At 44.0% G+C, this 19391-nt stretch overlaps 1 protein-coding gene across 1 annotated transcript in view; it reads left to right on the top strand.

The window, feature by feature from the left end:
• Positions 1–17836, top strand: part of GABRA5 (gamma-aminobutyric acid type A receptor subunit alpha5) — a gene marked incomplete at its 3' end in the record, with an annotated part of 99705 nt that extends 81869 nt beyond the window's left edge. Inside the window, exons 6-9 of the mRNA XM_079913169.1 lie at positions 1117–1260; positions 3823–3975; positions 6669–6880; positions 17537–17836. Coding sequence (XP_079769295.1) covers positions 1117–1260; positions 3823–3975; positions 6669–6880; positions 17537–17836 — 809 coding nt within the window. The remainder of the gene's footprint in view (positions 1–1116; positions 1261–3822; positions 3976–6668; positions 6881–17536) is intronic.
• Between the last annotated feature and the right edge of the window lie 1555 nt (positions 17837–19391).

The raw sequence follows: 19391 nt of genomic DNA, 5'->3' as shown, positions 1-19391 counted from the left end.
ACAGCATGGACAACAGGGCAACAAGTGCCTTCTGAAAAGAGAGACCTTTATAGTAGCTGATGTGATCAAATGCTGCTCCAAGTTGTTAGAATCAAAAACAGAGGGAATTCCCTGGTGGCACAGTGGTTAAGAATCTGCCTGCCAATGCAGGGGACACGGGTTCAGTCCCTGGTCTGGGAAGATCCCACGTGCCGCGGAAGCCTGCATGCTAAAGCCCACACTCTGCAACAAGAGAAGCCACCACAATGAGAAGCCTGCGCACCGCAACGAAGAGTAGCCCCCGCTCGCCGCAACTAGAGAAAGCCCACACGCAGCAACGAAGACCCAACGCAACCAAAAATAAATAAATAAATAAAAACAAAAACAGAGACCAGGCTTGAAAATTCCCTGAGCAGACAACCAGTTTAGTCCTACAAACAAAGCTTAATTTAGCTTATTTTGTAAGGCTAACTCGACCTGGGTCATTTCTTCCTTATGCCTCTGAGAATCATAAGCAAAACTTAAACTGTTTCCCAAGGTTGATATGAGGTAAATACTGACCATTTCCCTATCATTTAAGAAAATTCTAATACTGTAACCAACACTGTGACGAATAAACAAACCATCACCACTTTGCCACCATACAAGATGCTTTGTAGCAGTGTACCCCTGAGCCTCAGTCCATGCTTTGGTTTGAGTGCTCCCGGTTTCCAAACTGTCTTTTTGGTGTGTATTCATTACTTCTTGGGTGATTCATTGTTCTTACTTTGACTGTTTATGAACTGTTGACAAGGCACTCTATGCATTACATCCTTACAGAGCTCTTGTAATGACAACAGGAGCCCTAAGAGCTGGGAGAGCCCCAGACCCTGTGGTCTCAGGCCCGTGCGACAGTGCACCCTGAAGAGAAGATACCCTGTAGGAAGCACTGGGCCCGGCTTCTGAGCACTCTGCCCTTTAGAAATGAGAAGGGCCTGAACCGTGGTGCTGTCTGCCCTGGTCTGACTGCCTGTACTTTCTTTAGGTCATTTAACTTTGACTTTCTAATCATCTCTCGTACTACTTTTATAAACATCTTTGGTTGTGCCACGCTGCAAATGATTCCATGTTTACACCCCTTTTTCCTCCCCCATACAGATGCATATCCTAATTCTGAAGTTGTCTATGTCTGGACCAATGGCACAACCAAGTCGGTTGTGGTGGCAGAAGATGGCTCCAGGCTGAACCAATACCACCTGATGGGGCAGACAGTGGGCACAGAGAACATCAGCACCAGCACAGGTAAGCCTCACCCCCCATTCAGGGGCGCACACCCTGGGAGAGCCCAGGACTCTCCTTAGCCACCCGGGCCTGTCGTGCTGTGCTGGCCACAAGGAACCTTCCACATCGGGCCCCCTCCCTCCAGCCGCACATGGAGGCATCAGCTGTGGCATCCTGGCATTAAGGATCATGAGAGCATTAATCTGAGGTGCATTTGCCTCCATGTGAGCAGCCCTGGTGACCGCAGGCCCTGGCCGGAGGCCTCATGGACCTACTTATATAACATAGTCCTGCCCAAGCACTGAGACATGAGGGCAGCAGCCTCTGCAGGAAAGGTAGAGAGCTTCCTGCAAATACTCTCATTTACCTGTTCTGCTATCTCCCCACTTTGAACATTTCAGAGGTTTTCCTGGGGTTGAATTTGGGAAGCACAACCGGGCACCATAGAAATAGCTGAGGCTTTAGCAAGTGCTGTCACACCCGCAGGCACAGGGCTGGCCTGAGCCCGCAGGGCAGCACAAGCCAGGCTTCACCTGACACAAAGTGGACAGGGTGTCCAAAGGAACACAACGCGTTCCCTTCTTGCACCTGCAAGGGGTGTCCTCAGACACCTCCTGGCCACAGGAGGCCCAGCCCTAGAGGTCATGGTCACAAGCTTGGCTGTGAGCAGGGGAGGGTCCTGCAGGGCTTCTCATGGCAGGAGAAATGTAGAACAGGGATGGAGAAAGTCCTGCTTGCAACATGAGTTCTAAGCCTCAAATGTTATCCTGGTCAGCGTCACTCTGTCAGCATCACCACCCCCTGGAGCTGGCTGGAAGCACAGGGACGTGCAGTGCATGCCTCCTCTCACACAGGCACTCAGTGTCCGTCCACTGGCGTGGGCTGGCATCCTGGGGAAAGGGCCTGGCAGGGCTGGGAGGAGGCTGCTGTGCCATGTGATTACCGTGTTAAAGGCAAGGGAAGAGAAAGCAGACCTGATTTTATGGGAACAAGTGAAAAGGTGGCACGGCAGAGGTTTGGGGTTAAGAATTGCAATGCTAATGGAGGGTGCTACAGTTGGGAGTCGTTTCATGTCCTTCTTTAAAAATTTATAAATGGGTTTCTGCTCTATTTGCATTCCAAAAAGATGGTCTTTTTTTGAACGTTATCTTATATTGTTATCCTCAACTCAAAAATAGAATGAAAAGAACCACCACAACAAAAGAATTACAAGTAGGAGAGTAACTTCAAATCCTAATGCAAAGAAACAGAATGGCATTTTCCCTCTTCTCAAGAATTGAGAGGCAAAATTGGATCATGATAAAGATGTCTTTGCTACTAAACATATCTTGCCCCCCTTCTCTCTGTCCCTGTCTCCTTCTGCTAGGCCTGAGCCTATTCCCCTCCTCTCACCTGCTCTCATCTGCCTGGGGCTGTGGGGAGGGCGTGGTGCATCTTGGCCCTGAGGGAATTTTGGTCTCCTCTTCTGTAAGAGGGCAGAGTTTGCCGCATATGATCTTAACTCATGCTGTGAGAAAAGGCACGTAGGGACACATCCACAGCTGGCCTTGCTGAGCACTGGGCTTTGAATCCAACAGCAGGCGTCCGAGCTATGTAATCAGTCTCAAATGTCTCAACATTCTGCCCATGCAGCCAGCCGACCACCCTCGAACAGATGGCCCCACCAGGGGTCTACCTTAGCAGAGACCCCAGGCCCTTCCCCCCACATTCACAGTTCCACCAGGCTCCCTGGCCATACCATCTACTTGTTGCAATTCAGCTGAAGAACTCTTGTCCTCAGATCAACTCAGCTCTGCCTCCACCTCTCAAAGCATCCTTCCCATCTCCCCAGGGAGATGCAAATTCACACAGCAAAGGAGACTCTGTCTAACACACCCTCCCACCGCAGCTGCCTTGGCTCCTTACCAGTTCACCATCAGGGCAGCATCGTTCTCCGCAACGAAGGGGAGGTCTGCACTCGCCTCCCACACAGCCAGCCAGATCCAGAGAAGGCACTGGGGCATCGCCAAGGAAATGCCCTCACTCTCTCTGTGGACCAGCGGAAGCTCAGAGTGGCCAGCACCAGTGGCCTCCGGAGGCTGTTGCTCCTCACCCCAAAGCCGGCTGAGGGGGCGCAGAGCCTGTGGGGAAGTGGTAGCCCCCCACTCCTTCCAGCCCTCCCTGGCTGGGAAATGAGGAGAAAACAATCCGCCCACGACAGGGCTCTGTGATGTCCTGAGTTACATCTGGAGAGGCTAAATCCTGAAATCCTGATGGCAGTAGCAGTGAGGGGGGCAGGTGGAGAGTGGCATAGATTGTGACCAGGGATTAGGAAAACACACAAATCTGATTTTCCCCGGCAAAGCATCCACCAGCAGAGGCTCTTCAGAGGCTGGGGGTCAAAAGACTTACTTATAAAATGACCGTTAAGAAATCCATGCATCCTTCAGCCTCTCCTTCACCCAAACAATACAAATAAATGCTTGTCCAAAGGGAGGGTGGAGAGAAGGGAAGCTCCGGGGCTCTGACCAGGGGCAGGAACCACAGGGCAGGACTGTAGGGTTTCATTTAGGTGGCTGACTGCAGTAATTTGTTCATTTGCAGGTGAATACACAATCATGACGGCTCATTTCCATCTGAAGAGGAAGATCGGGTACTTTGTCATCCAGACCTATCTCCCCTGCATAATGACTGTGATCTTGTCGCAAGTGTCCTTTTGGCTGAACCGAGAATCAGTTCCAGCCAGGACAGTGTTTGGTGAGTGTCCCCAAGCCAGGCCTGTGACTGCCTCTAACACCCCAAAGACAGCAGCCTCAAAGTCCCTAGTGCTGCCTGTCTATTCTGTGACCTAGAAAACAAACAGACCAGTTAGTTATGAATTCAGTGTTAAAGAGTAGATTTAGGGCTGCTCTCTGAACCAGGGTTCAGAGCAATTCGATCACTGTTTCCCTTTTGAAAAGTCTTTCACTAAGAGCCTTTTTTTTTTTTTTTTTTTGAGGTTTGAAATTGCCAGCAATCTGTCTTATGTGGGATTTTGCTACGGTATTTTCACAAGTCTCATAAAGTACTGTTTTCTATGTTATCAGGCAGTTTTCTTTGAAATGTGCATGCCACTTTAAAATTAACTCCCAAGTGGCAGTCAATATGTTACATGTGATATGATAGTAATAGATTAAATGTATATAAAATATAATATATATTACCTTATGTATATATAAATGTAATATATATGAGATATACATACGTACGTATGACACATGTATATATGTATACATATATATGATAAGAATTTAGAAAATTATCTGACATCCTTGAGACATAAATCAAGTTTAGCAAGATCCAGCTCAGGAAGTACCTTAGCACAGCAGACATGGTTGAGTGTTTGACTTTTACGTGGAAGCTCATTTCATCAAAATCAATGTTAGAAGTAATTTCGTGGGTCAGTTGTAATGGATGCTCACATCTTTCTAAACTGCAAAGTACTATTCCCGCCTCAGCTTTTCCTATTGCACTGTCCCTTCCAAAGAAGGAAAACGTGCCCTGCATTTCCCGCCAGTGCTCCTGTAGGTGGAGGAAGCCGGGGGAGCCTCGGGATTTCCAGTGAGGGCCCAGGATTGCTCCTGTCTGACCATCTCTCTACCTCGGGCCACATACCCAGCTTCACCTGCCTCACCTGATTTAGCTTCAGGAGGGTGTGGAGGTTGGCTTGTGGCCAGGCAGTGCTCCCCCAGCTCTTTAGGGGAGCATTAGTAGGTGGGCAAGGAAAAAGATTTAGTTTGGAGAATGCCCTATATTCCAGTCTGCTTCCTCTTAGAGATTCTCAAAGCACATTAGGATGTTAAAGGACTCAAGGAGACACAAGAAGCCTGTTCAAGGTCACACACAGAACACTTCTCTCCAGCACAATGATTAACTGGATTTCTAAGAAAAATCAAAGATGACTACCAATTTCTCATTTAGCGTTAATTCCATGCACAGTACCGTGTTCAGTGAGGGTATATAAATACCTCTGAAAGATGACACTGAATGAAGACTAAGCTGCTATGACCACCAGCAACATGACACTCTTTTGGTGCTCTTTCCTGAGGCTGCCCTAACAAAGTACCACACACTGAGTGCTTAAGCAATAGAAATTAACTCTCTCACAGTTCTGGAGGCTACAAGTCCAAAATCAGCAGAGTTCGTTTCTTCTGAGGACTGTGAGGGAAGGCTCTGTTTCTGGCCTCTCTCCCAGTTTCTGGTACTTCCTTGGCCTGTGGCAGCATAATTCCAGTCTTCATGTGCTGTTCTCCCTGTGTGTGTGTGAGAGAGATACCAGTCATATTGGATTAAGGCCTACCCTAATGACCTCATTTTAACTTGATTACTTCTGTAAAGACCATATTTCCAAGTAAGGTCTGGAAAGTAAATCTGAGGTTCTGGAGATTAGGAATTCAACTTATGCATTTGGGGGGGGGTACACAGTTCCACTCATAACAGGTGTGTTGCACCCACACCCCATACACATACTTGCACCTTTCTGCAAACAAAACTGCAGTAAGAAGAAAGACACAGAGCATGTGGAAACTACATGGGCTGTAAGGGTTCAGCAGACCTGGGTCCCAGTACAGGTTCTCATTTGCCAGCTGGCGAATTTGGGTACATTACTATTTTTAAATCTTTAAGCTCCTCACTTGCAAAATGGGGATAATGACACCCATTCAGAATGTAGCTTAGATCAGAGTCTGGCCCTTAATAGATGCCCGTTAGAGGCTTATCGTCCCCTTCCGAGGATCCAGACTTCCTTTATGGTCACTGCAAATTTCCCCAGAAGACAAGGCAGATGGCTACAGGCATCTTGCATGGCAGCATCAAGGTGGCCCAGATCCTTGTTAGAAGGAGTGAAGTGCCAAGACCCAGATTCAGATGTGGTGCTTCTGTTGCACTCCGGTCCTCGGAGTCTGCATGCTGCGTTAATCCATGTGAAAGCAAGCCTGTCTCATCAGTTTTCTGGAGCCCACGACTTGTAAGGTGCACAGTGAGTCTTTGTGAAGCACTTCGTTAGAGCGGTGGGAACGTTCTTGCCCTTCTCAGCTGGACTTGCCTTGGGGCCACTAAGATGCCCCACTCCTCTGACGCATCCTTGTTGAGCACCAGCTCTCTGCAGGGTCAGGTCAGGACAACGGGGACACAGTTAGAGTATGTGTATGAATCAGACCCAAATCCCTGCCCACCTCGATTTATGTTCTAGAGGAAGGAGACGATTGACAAGGTAAATAAACTAAGCAGTGTTTTAAATGCTATGAATGTGTTGTGCTGTGAAAATTGTAGAGGGAGCGGGAGACCTAGGCTGGGGATTAAAGTGATAGTTCCTTTCTTTCTTTGTCACGTTCAGGGGTGTTATACTGGGGTCCAGTGCTGGTGCTGATCCTTGTTCCCATTGACCCCACCCCTGTCATTGACAACCACAGGGGTGACCACGGTGCTGACTATGACGACCCTCAGCATCAGTGCCCGGAACTCTCTGCCCAAAGTGGCTTATGCGACGGCCATGGACTGGTTCATAGCCGTGTGCTACGCTTTTGTGTTCTCTGCGCTGATCGAGTTTGCCACCGTCAACTATTTCACAAAGAGAGGCTGGGCCTGGGATGGCAAAAAAGCCTTGGAAGCAGCCAAGATCAAGGTACTGACTTCATTTTCCTCCATACTCCAGAGAAAATGTGCCTGATTTTATGTCCAAGTATAAGACCAGGTGTTTGTTTTCCCTACATCCCTCCCCCTGAAAAATGATTTCTTCCCTTATACTCAAGGTCCTTACAAAGTCTTATAACAGATCTTGTTTTACCTTTATTTTGAATCACCAGCTTCATTCAAGGGAAAGGTCTGATATCAGGCCTATTACTTTTGCTAAAGTACCTTCTGTCTGTTCAGGGACTATTTATCCAGTTTTGAATGGTACAGTCAATTCTTCTGCTCACTCTTGCCACTTCACCATGCAGCGTGTCTTCTGCAAGGTGGCTTGAAGGTCATGAAGGGAGCATTCGAATTATTGGGAGCGACACAACAGGCAAACACACCCAATTCTACTGATGAGATGATTTGTCTTGCTTAAATGATGCACGTGAGTTATTGTGGGAAGCATTTCTCTATTCAAAGCAATTAAGTGCTGAGTATTTAGAGGGAGGTCGGTGCCTGAATCTAAAAAATATTTGAAGAAAAAAGGTTGCACAACATTCCAACCTGAACCAGATCCTTGGGGAAAAGAAAATAACATACATGGAATAGCAAATAAATAGCACATGGTAAAGTGCTAAGTATGCCACATTTAAAACAAACAAGTCCTTTGCTCTGAGAGAGGAACAGGCCAGACTTATCAGGGTAGACTTGAAAGTGAAACTTCATCTGTCCTTTGGAAATCATCATGAAGGGAGTCTGGAAGGCCCTACCGGAGACTGTGCCCCAAACCCGTGACTACACCAGGATACTCTGCTGCTGCTGAGGGCACTCAGCTGTGTGCACCCATGGCCCCTCAGGGAAGAAGGGAAGCAGGGAGATGCCTGGGGAGGGCCTTGACAAGCAGGAATCTCATGAGGGGGTGTGTTTTGGGGGATGATGGGGGACAGGAGTGAGCTGACAGCAGCAGGCGATTGGTGGGAAGCTGAGAAAACATGGCAGAGGCAGGGCGTCTTCAGACTGTGGGAATTCTGGACTGAAGTGTCCCAACAGACAGAACCATGGAGGATGTTTGTTGGGGGACATGGAGTCTGGAGAGAGGGGCTTCCCGACACCCAACACTGTGTTGCCAGGAAGTAAATGTTTGCTACAGGCCTGGAGACAGCCTCCCTGAGCCTGAGCGGGCAGCCGCCTGGGAGGTGCTGCAGGAATTGAGGCCATCAGGCTCGTGTCTGTGAGTCTAGGAGGAAGGTGGAACCCAGGGGCAATGGAGAGTCCTTGAAAGTTGTCGAATGGGCTGTCATCATCATCGGCCACCTCGCTTGCTCACACTCAGCCTCAGTGTCCTTATTACTCATCACAGATCTGAATGCAGACCTGGAGGGAGAGGAGGACATGGAGGTAACTGGCTCATGTAATCTCAGATTAGCACTGATCTCCTAGAAGACTAGGTGTTGTCCCCCAAGGCTGTGGTGCTGGGGATACCATCCCTTAGGCCAGTGGAGGCATCGAGGCATCTGCAGGTATCCCGGCAGGCAAGTCATACTGTTACACACGGTGGTGAGCATGAATAAGTAAGTATAGCGTTACTGGCTTTTACTTAGAAGTGGAGAAAATTTGAACACCAGACTGTGTTCACCATCATTACCTGTTGGGATCTTCAGAGTTGGGAATGCAAGATGGTTTTTAGGGGTGGACACCTGTGAAAGGACAGAGGAAGGAGTTGAAGTTGACCGTGTAGGGAGCTGTCTGCCCTCAGCTGGGCAGCAAGTCATCCCGGAAGGAGGACAGAGGCACATCTCTGGACCACTGTGGCCACCCTGAGTCCTGTTTGAAACACCCACTTCTGAGACCCATCATTCTCTCCTCCAGTGTCTGCTCTGTCCTGTTACACCCAGAGACAAAGGCCGTGCAAACCACTGAGGTAGCTAGTCCATCATGCTGATGGGCTTCTTCTGGCAGACGAGTAGGGGTGTGTGCATGGCACCATGGGGGCTGCAAAGAACCGTACCATTTCTGAGGAGTGGCCCACAGACCCTGCTCTGCTCTGACGCTGTGGTCACCCTCACTGTGGCCCCGGGGTCATTGTGCTCCCTGCATCTGGGTACATATGCACTCTTATTCCACCTCACTTTTCACTGCTTCTTCTTGCTCCTTCTCCATGCACTTCCTCTCTGCTTTTCATCTTTCACATATTTTTTAACATCTTTATTGGAGGATAATTGCTTTACAATGGTGTGTTAGTTTCTGTTTCATAACAAAGTGAATCAGTTATACATATACATGTATCCCCATATCTCTTCCCCCTTGCGTCTCGCTCCCTCCCACCCTCCCTATCGCACCCCTCTAGGCGGTCACAAAGCACCGAGCTGATCTCCCTGTGCTATGCAGCTGCTTCCCACTAGCTATCTATTTTACGTTTGGTAGTGTATATATGTCCATGCCACTCTCTCACTTTGTCACAGCTTACCCTTCCCCCTCCCCATATCCTCAAGTCCATTCTCTAGTAGGTCTGTGTCTTTATTCCTGTCTTAACCCTAGGATCTTCATGACATTTTTTTTTTCTTAAATTCCATATATATGTGTTAGCATATGGTACTTGTTTTTCTCTTTCTGACTTACTTCACTCTGTATGACAGACTCTAGGTCCATCCACCTCACTACAAATAACTCAATTTCGTTTATTTTTATAGCTGAGTAATATTCCATTGTATATATGTGCCACATCTTCTTTATCCATTCATCTGTTGATGGGCACTTATGTTGCTTCCATGTCCTGGCTATTGTAAATAGAGCTGCAATGAACATTTTGGTACATGACTCTTTTCGAATTATGGTTTTCTCAGGGTATATGCCCAGTAGTGGGATTGCTGGGTCGTATGGTAGTTCTATTTGTAGTTTTTTAAGGAACCTCCATAGTCTCTGTATCAATTTACATTCCCACCAACAGTGCAGGAGGGTTCCCTTTTCTCCACACCCTATCCAGCATTTATTGTTTCTAGATTTTTTGAGGATGGCCATTCTGACCGGTGTGAGATGATATCTCATTGTAGTTTTGATTTGCATTTCTCTAATGATTAATGATGTTGAGCATTCTTTCATGTGTTTCTTGGTAATCTGTATATCTTCTTTGGAGAAATGTCTACTTAGGTCTTCTGCCCGTTTTTGGATTGGGTTGTTTGTTTTTTTCATATTGAGCTGCATGAGCTGGTTGTAAATTTTGAGATTAATCCTTTGTCAGTTGCTTCATTTGCAAATATATTCTCCCATTCCCAGGGTTGTCTTTTGGTCTTGTTTATGTTTTCCTTGGCTGTGCAAAAGGCTTTAAGTTTCATTGGGTTCCATTACTCTAGGAGGTGGGTCAAAGTGGACCTTGCTGTGATTTACGTCGTAAAGTGTTCTGCCTATGTTTTCCTCTAAGAGTTTGATAGTGTCTGGCCTTATATTTAGGTCTTTAATCCACTTTGAGTTCATTTTTGTGTATAGTGTTAGGGAGTGTTCTAATTTCATTCTTTTACATGTAGCTGTCCAGTTTTCCCAGCACCACTTATTGAAGAGACTGTCTTTTCTCCACTGTATATTCTTGCCTCATTTATCAAAGATAAGGTGACCATATGTGTGTGGGTTTATCTCTGGGCTATCTATCTTGTTCCATTGATCTATCTTTCTATTTTTGTGCCAGTACCATACTGTCTTGATTACTGTAGCTTTGTAGTATAGTCTGAAGTCAGGAAGCCTGATTCCTCAAGCTCCGTTTTTCTTTCTCAAGATTGTTTTGGCTATTCGGGGTCTTTTGTGTTTCCATACAAATTGTGAATTTTTTTGTTCTAGCTCTTTGAAAAATGGCAGTGGTAGTTTGATAGGGATTGCATTGAATCTGTAGATTGCTTGGGCAGTATAGTCATTGTCACAATGTTGATTCTGCCAATCCAAGAACATGGTATATCTCTCCATCTATTTCTATCATCTTTAATTTCTTTCATCAGTGTCTTATAGTTTTCTGCATACAGGTCTTTTTTCTCCTTATGAAGATTTACTCCTAGGTATTTTATTCTTTTTGTTGCAATGGTAAATGGGAGTGTCTCCTTAATTTCTCTTTCAGATTTTTCATCATTAGTGTATAAGAATGCAAGAGATTTCTGTGCATTAATTTTGTACCCTGCTACTTTACCAAATACATTGATTAGCTCTAGTAGCTTTCTGGTAGCATCTTTAGGATTCTCTGTGTATAGTATCATGTCATCTGCAAACAGTGACAGCTTTACTTCTTCTTGCCGATTTGGATTCCTTTTATTTCCTTTTCTTCTCTGATTGTTGTGGCTAAAACTTCCAAAACTATGTTGAATAATAGTGGTGAGAGTGGGCAACCTTTTCTTGTTCCTGATCTTAGTGGAAATGGTTTCAGTTTTTCACCTTTGAGGATGATGCTGGCTGTGGGTTTGTCATGTATGGGCTTTATTATGTTGAGGTAAGTTCTCTCTATGACTACTTTCTGGAGGGTTTTTATCAAAAATGGTGTTGAATTTTGTTGAAAGCTTTCTCTGCATCTATTGAGATGATCATATATTTTTCCCCCTCAGTTTGTTAACATGGTGTATCACATTGATTGATTTGCGTATATTGAAGAATCCTTGCATTCCTAGGATTAATCCCACTTGATCATGGTGTATGATCCTTTTAATGTGCTGTTGGATTCTGTTTGCTAGTATTTTGTTGAGGATTTTTGCATCTATGTTCATCAGTGATATTGGCCTGTAGTTTTCTTTCTTTATGACAGCTTTGTCTGCTGTTGATATCAGGGTGATGGTGGCCTCGTAGAATGAGTTTTGGGAGTGTTCGTCCCTCTGCTATATTTTGGAAGAGTTTGAGAAGGATAGGTGTTAGCTCTTCCCTAAATGTTTGATAGAATTCTCCCGTGAAGCCATCTGGTCCTGGGCTTTTGTTTGTTGGAAGATTTTTAATCACAGTTTCAATTTCAGTGCTTGAGTTTGCTCTGTTCATATTTTCTATTTCTTCCTGGTTCAGTCTCAGAAGGCTGTGCATTTCTAAGAATTTTTCTATTTCTTCCAGGTTGTCCATTTTATTGGCATATATTTGCTTGTAGTAATCTCTCGTGATCCTTTGTATTTCTGCAGTGTCAGTTGTTATTTCTCCTTTTCCATTTCTAATTCTATTGATTTGAGTCTTCTTTCTTTTTATCTTGATGAGTCTGGCTAATGGTTTATCAATTTTATTTATCTTCTCAAAGAACCAGCATTTAGTTTTATTGATCTTTGCTATCATTTCCTTCATTTATTTCTGATCTGATCTTTATGATTTCTTTCCTTCTGCTAACTTTGGGGTTTTTTTGTTCTTCTTTCTCTAATTACTTTTGGTGTAAGGTTAGGTTGTTTATTTGAGATGCTTCTTGTTTCTTAAGGTAGGATTGTATTGCTATAAACCTCCCTTTAGATCTGCTTCTGCTGCATCCCATATGTTTTGGGTCGTCGTGTTTTCATTGTTATTTGTTTCTAGGTATTTTTTGATTTCCTTTTTAATTTCTTCAGTGGTCACTTCTTTATTAAGTAGTGTATTGTTTAGCATCCATGTGTTTGTACTTTTTACAGATTTATTCCTGTAATTGCTATCTCATAGCGTCTCATAGTGTTGTGGTTGGAAAAGATAATTGATATGATTTCAGTTTTCTTAAATTTACTAGGCTTGATTTGTGACCCAGTACAAGTACTATCCTGGAGCATGTTCCATGACGACTTGAGAAGAAAGTGTATTCTGTTGTTTTTGGATGGAGTGTTCTATAAATATCAATTAAGTCCATCTTGTTTAATGTATCATTTAAAGTTTGTGTTTCCCTTATTCATTTTCATTTTGGATGATCTGTCCATTGGTGAAAGTGGAGTGTTAAAGTCCCCTACTATGAATGCGTTACTGTCGATTTCCCATTTTATGGCTGTTAGCATTTGCGTTATGTACTGAGGTGCTCCTCTGTTGGGTGCATAAATATTTACTATTGTTATATCTTCTTCTTGGATTGATCCCTTGATCATTATGTAGTGTCCTTCTTTGTCTCTTGTAATAGTCTTTATTTTAAAGTCTATTTTGTCTGATATGAGAATGGCTACTCCAGCTTTCTTTTGATTTCCATTTGAATGGAATATCTTTTTTCATCACCTCACTTTCAGTCTGAATGTGTCCCTGGGCCTGACGTGGGTCTCTTGTAGCCAGCATATATATGGGTGTTGTTTTTTTATCCATTCAGCCAGTCTATGTCTTTTGGTTGGAGCATTTAATCCATTTACATTTACGGTAATTATCGATATGTATGTTCCTATTACCATTTTCTTAGTTGTTTTGGACTTGTTATTGTAGGTCTTTTCCTTCTCTTGTGTTTCCTGCCTAGAGAAGTTCCTTTAGCATTTGTCATAAAGCTGGTTTGGTGGTGCTGAATTCTTTTAGCTTTTGCTTGTCTGTAAAAGTTTTAATTTCTCTGTCAAATCTGAATGAGATCCTTGCTGGGTAGAGTAATCTTGGTTGTAGATTTTTTCCCCTTCATTACTGTAAATATGTCCTGCCACTCCCTTCTGGCTTGCAGTGTTTCTGCTGAAAGATCAGCTGTTAACCTTATGGGGATTCCCTTAGATGTTATTTGTTGTTTTTCCCTTGCTGACTTTTAATATTTTTTCTTTGTATTTAATTTTTGATAGTTTGATTAATATGTATCTTGGCATGTTTCTCCTTTGATTTATCCTGTATGGGACTCTCCTTGCTTCCTGGTCTTTAACTATTTCAGTTCCCATATTAGGGAAGTTTTCAACTATAATCTCTTCAAATATTTTCTCAGTCCCTTTCATTTTCTCTTCTTCTTCTGGGACCCCTACAATTAGAATATTGGTGCGTTTAATTTTGTCCCAGAGGTCTCTGAGACTGTCCTCAATTCTTTTCATTCTTTTTTCTTTATTCTGCTCTGCTGTAGTTATTTCCACTATTTTATCTACCACTTATCCGTTTTTCTGCCTCAGTTATTCTGCTATTGATCCCTTCTAGAGAATTTTTAATTTCATTTTTTGTGTTGTTTATCACTGTTTGTTTGCTCTCTAGGTCTTCTAGGTTCTTGTTAAACATTTCTTGTATTTTCTCCATTCTATTTCCAAGATTTTGTATCATCTTTACTATCATTATTCTGAATTCTTTTTCAGGTAGCCTGCCTATTTCCTCTTAATTTGTTAAGTCTGGTGGGTTTTTGCCTTGCTCCTTCGTTTGCTGTGTTTCTCTGTCTTCTCATTTTGGTTAACTTACTGTGTTTGGGGTCTCCTTTTGCAGGCTGCAGGTTCATAGTTCCTGTTGTTTTTGGCGTTTGTCCCCAGTGGCTAAGGTTGGTTCAGTGGTTTGTGTAAGCTTCTGGGTGGAGGTGACTAGTGCCTGTGTTCTGGTGGATGAGGCTGGATCTTGTCTTTCTGGTGGGCAGGTCCATGACTGGTGGTGTGTTTTGGCATGTCTGTGGCCTTATTATGATTTTAGGCGGCCTCTCAGCTAATGGATTGGGTTGTGTTCCTTTCTTGCTAGGTGTTTGGCGTAGGGTGTCCAGCACTGTAGCTTGCGGTTGTTGAGTGGAGCTGGGTCTTGGTGTTAAGATGGAGATCTCTGGGAGATTTTTGCCATTTGATATTACGTGGAGCTGGGAGGTCTCTTGTGGACCAATGTCCTGAACTTGGCTCTCCCACCTCAGAGGCACAGCCCTGATGTCTGGCTGGAGCACCAGAAGCCTGTCATCCACACGGCTCATAATAAAAGGGAGACAAAACAGAAAGAAAGAAAGAAGATAAAATATAATAAAATGAAATTTAAAAGTTATTAAAATAAAAAATAAGTATTAAAAACATTTTTAAAGTAATTTAAAAAAAGAAAGAAAGAAGGCGGAGAGCAACCAAACCAAACAAACAAATCCACCAATGATAACAAGCGCTAAAAACTATACTTAAAAAAAAAAACGGACAGACAGAGCCCTAGGACAAATGGTAAAAGCAAAGCTATACGGACATAATCACACACAGAAGCATACACAGACACATTCACAAAAAGAGAAAAAGGGAAAAAAATATATACATTTTTGCTCCCAATGTCCACCTCCTCAATTTGGGATGATTCATTGTGTATTCAGTTATTCCACAGATGCAGGGCACATCAAGTTGATTGTGGGGATATAATCCGCTGCTCCTGAGGCTGCTGGGAGAGATTTTCCTTTCTCTTCTTTGTTCTCACAGCTCTTGGGTTTCAGCTTTGGATTTGCCCCGCCTCTGCGTGTTGGTCGCCTGCGGGTGTCTGTTCCCCGCCCAGACAGGACTGGGTTAAAGGAGCAGCTAATTAGGGGGCTCTGGCTCACTTAGGCTGGGGGGAGGGAGGGACACGGATGCGGGGCGAGACTGCGGTGGCAGAGGCCGGCGTAACGTTGCAACAGCCTGAGGTGCGCCGTGCGTTCTCCTGGGGAAATTGTCCCTGGATCACGGGACCCTGGCAGTGGTGGGCTGCACAGGCTCCCAGGAGGGGCGGTGTAGATAGTGACCTGTGCTCGCACACAGGCTTCTTGGTGGCAGCAGCAGCGGCCTTAGCATCTCATGCCCGTCTCCGGGGTCCGCGCTGATAGCTGCGGCTCGCATCCGTCTTGAGCTCCTTTAAGCTGTGCTCTTAATCCCCTCTCCTCGCGCACCAGGAAATACAGAGGCAAGAAAAAGTCTCTTGCCTCTTTGGCTAGTCCTGACTTTTTCCCGGACTTCCTCCCGGCTAGCCGTGGGCACTAGCCCCTTCAGGCTGTGTTCACACTGCCAGTCCTCTCCCTGCGCTCCTACCGAAGCCCGAGCCTCAGCTCCCAGCCCTCGCCCACCCCGGCGGCTGAGCAGACAAGCCTCTCGGGCTGGTGAGTGCTGGTCGGCACCTATCCCCTGTGCGGGAATCTCTCCGCTTTGCCCTCTGCACCCCTGTTGCTGCACTCTCCTCCGTGGCTCCGAAGCTTCCCCCCTCCACCACACGCAGTCACCGCCCACAAAGGGGCTTCCTAGTGTGTGGAAACCTTTCCTCCTTCACAGCTCCCTCCCACTGGTGCAGGTTCCACCCCTATTCTTTTGTCGCTGTTTTTATCTTTTTTCTTTTGCCCTACCCAGGTACGTGGGGAGTTTCTTGCCTTTTGGGAGGTCTGAGGTCTTCTGCCAGCATTCAGTAGGTGTCCTGTAGGAGTTGTTTTACATGTAGATGTATTTCTGATGTACTTGTGGGGAGTAAGGTGATCTCCACGTCTTAGTCTTCCGCCATCTTGAAGCTCCCTCCCACATATTTTTAATGGTTAATATATTTTCTTTCTTTTTTTAAAAAACCATAGTTACTGGGCTGTGTATTACATTTCCCAATCTTATTTATCTTACAACTGGAAGTTTTTACCTTTTGACCACCTTCACCCATTTTGCTCCCTGCCCCCTGCCCTCTGGTGACCAACAATCTGCTCTCTGTATCTATGAGTTCAGCTTTTTTTTGTTTTTTTGTTTGGATTCCACATATAAGTGAAATCATATGGTATTTGTCTTTCTCTGTCTGACTTATTTCACTTAGCACAATGCTCTCAAGGTCCTTCCCTGTTGTAAATGGCAGGATTTTCTTCCTTTTTTATGGCTGAATACTATTCCATTGTGTTCCAATGTGTATTCTATTGTATGTACACACACACACACACACACACACACACACACACACACACACCACATTTTGTTTAACCATCGACTGGCAGACACATTGTTACCATATTTTTGCTATTGTGAATAATGTTGCTATGAGCAATGGGATGCAGATCTGTTTTTCAGATAGTGATATATCTTCTTTAATTATTCTTTGGTTTTCCAAATTTAATTTAATGAGATTATGTTACTTTGGTAAAGGAACAGAATTTTTCCCAACATTCTATCATGCAAATTTTCAAACATACAGAAATGTTGAAGAACTACAAAATGAAAACCTGTCTACTATTAACATTTTACTGAGCTTGTGTCATCACCACCCATCTATCATTTATCTATCTATCTATGTTACCTAAAATCTGTCTATCCATTCATCCATCCACCCATCCTCAATCCGTCTGTCAATACATCGTATTTTTTGATGTATTTCAAAGTAAATAGTACATTTCCCACTAATACTTCAGTAAGCATGTCACTAACTAGAGTTCAATATTTGTTTACTGTTTGATTCTTTTGAAGCAAAATTTACATAGTATGAAATGCACAAATGTTAAGGGTACTTTTGCTGAGGTTTGATGAACATGTTCACCAGTAAACCCAAATCCCTATCAAGATAGAGAACATTGCCAGCACTCCAGAAAGGTCACCATGCCACTTCCCAGTCCATTCCTGGTCCCACCACAACAAAGGTAACCACTATTCCGAATTTTTCTACCATAAAGTATTTTGCCTGTTCTAGAATTTCACATCCAAGACTGGCCATGTGGGGTTCTAGGCTTAGAAGTCTGTGGAAGGCTGCCCTCTGCCAGAGCTAAGCTGATACCCTCTCTGTCTCTGTCTTTATGTCTGTTTCTGTCTCTCTCTTTTGAGAGATAAACCTTCAGAACCTTTAGAAGTGAACTGACAGCTGCCTGCAAACGTCATGCCCTTAAATTTTTTATATTTTGCAGAAAAAGGAGCGTGAACTTACACTAAATAAATCAACAAATGCTTATACTACTGGGAAGATGACCCACCCCCCAAACATCCCAAAGGAGCAGACCCCTTCAGGGACCTCAAATGCCTCTTCAGCCTCAGTAAAACCTGAAGACAAGACTTCTGAAAACAAAAAGACTTACAACAGCATCAGCAAGATAGACAAAATGTCCCGAATTATATTCCCAGTCCTGTTTGGCACTTTCAACCTAGTTTACTGGGCAACATATTTGAATAGGGAGCCAGTGATTAAAGGGGCTACCTCTCCAAAATGAGCTGCCATGCTCCCAAACTCCAAGACAGCCATATGTTCAGTGACGGGCACCAAGGAGAGGTTGAGCTTGGGAGACCTCCCTTTTTTGGGCACTATCTTTCAGGAAATTTTTGCATGTTTAATAATATGTACAAATAATATTGCCTTGATGTTTCTATATATAATGTCAGATGTTTCAAAGATGTCACATTGATAAATCAAGCCACTTTCTAGAAAAACAGGAGACAATGGCTCTGATACTCAGATGCTCAGTATCTTACATTGATAGTTTACAAACAAGTATATTTTTAACTGTTCCAAGTGTTACCTAACAATGTTTTTTATACTTTGAATGTCATTTCATACAAATTTTCCCAGCAAATAAATATTTTAGGAAATACTCCATGATTACTACTTGACCAACTCTCACAAGAAACAAATATCACAAAGAGCACATTTTTCATTGAAAAAGAAACTGTGGGCATTTATGTACAAAACTAATTGCCTTTGATAATTCTTACTGTTCTGAAATTAAAAGTACTGCATGATCTTATGTTAAGAAATAGAATAAACAAATATTTATGCAGACATTTAATAACAGAAATATATGATATGTTAGATTAACAGATACAATGTTTCCCCAAGGAAAAATTTAACTGCTTAAAAATAGTTTTTGTGGGGGAGGTGGGAATGAAACTTACTTCTCTCCCTCCGACTCCCCCCACTAACTGAACAATGACCAAGAAAGAAAAGATCTTAAAACAAAAAGTAGTGTGATGACAGTCTTGGCATTTGGCCTGAGCATCCACTGTCTGAAACACTGACCACACCTCACTGCAGACAGTGTGTAGTGCTTCAGTGGTGAGAAATTGTAAATGAGTTATTTTCCATTTTATTTCCCTGTATGTTATTTCATGATTGACTTATTGCTCTGTTAGCTTTTGTATATGAACCTTAAATGTTCATTAAAAAATAAACTGATCTTGTGGATAAATGTCATATTTTGAAAAATATTTCATATTTTGGTGGGTGGATTGACTCATTTTCTAAAAATTATGTAAAGGAAACCCATCATGAAATTGCTTGGGAAAAAGTGTCTCACTTGGCTGCTCACCTCTGTTCCAATCTAATTCTTCTCGGTAGTATGTAGAGAAAAAGCTGACTTCAACCACAGTGAGGTGAATAGGTAGAATTGGAAGTTCTTTCCGTCTCATACATCTCCAGGGTGCAGTGCCCTACGGGTCTCTGCTTGATAGAGCTCTACCTGAAGGTGTTCCCAAGGTGGGTGCTTGCTGTGGGCAAAGTGACTACTCAGTTCTCCATGGCTTTCCTTTTTTTTTTTTTTTTTGGCAGTATGTGGGCCTCTCACTGTTGTGGCCTCTCCCATTGCGGAGCACAGGCTCTGGACGCGCAGGCTCAGTGGCCGTGGCTCACGGGCCTAGCCACTCTGCGGCGTGTGGAATCTTCCCGGACCAGGGCAAGAACCCGTGTCCCCCGCATCGGCAGGTGGACTCTCAACCACTACACCACCAGGGAAGCCCCATGGCTTTCCTTTTGCTGTTTGTAAAGAGTGATAC

Source organism: Stenella coeruleoalba, assembly GCF_951394435.1.
Source record: "Stenella coeruleoalba genome assembly, chromosome: 2".
NCBI lineage: Eukaryota > Metazoa > Chordata > Mammalia > Artiodactyla > Delphinidae > Stenella > Stenella coeruleoalba.
This window is presented reverse-complemented; position numbering and strand designations above follow the sequence as displayed.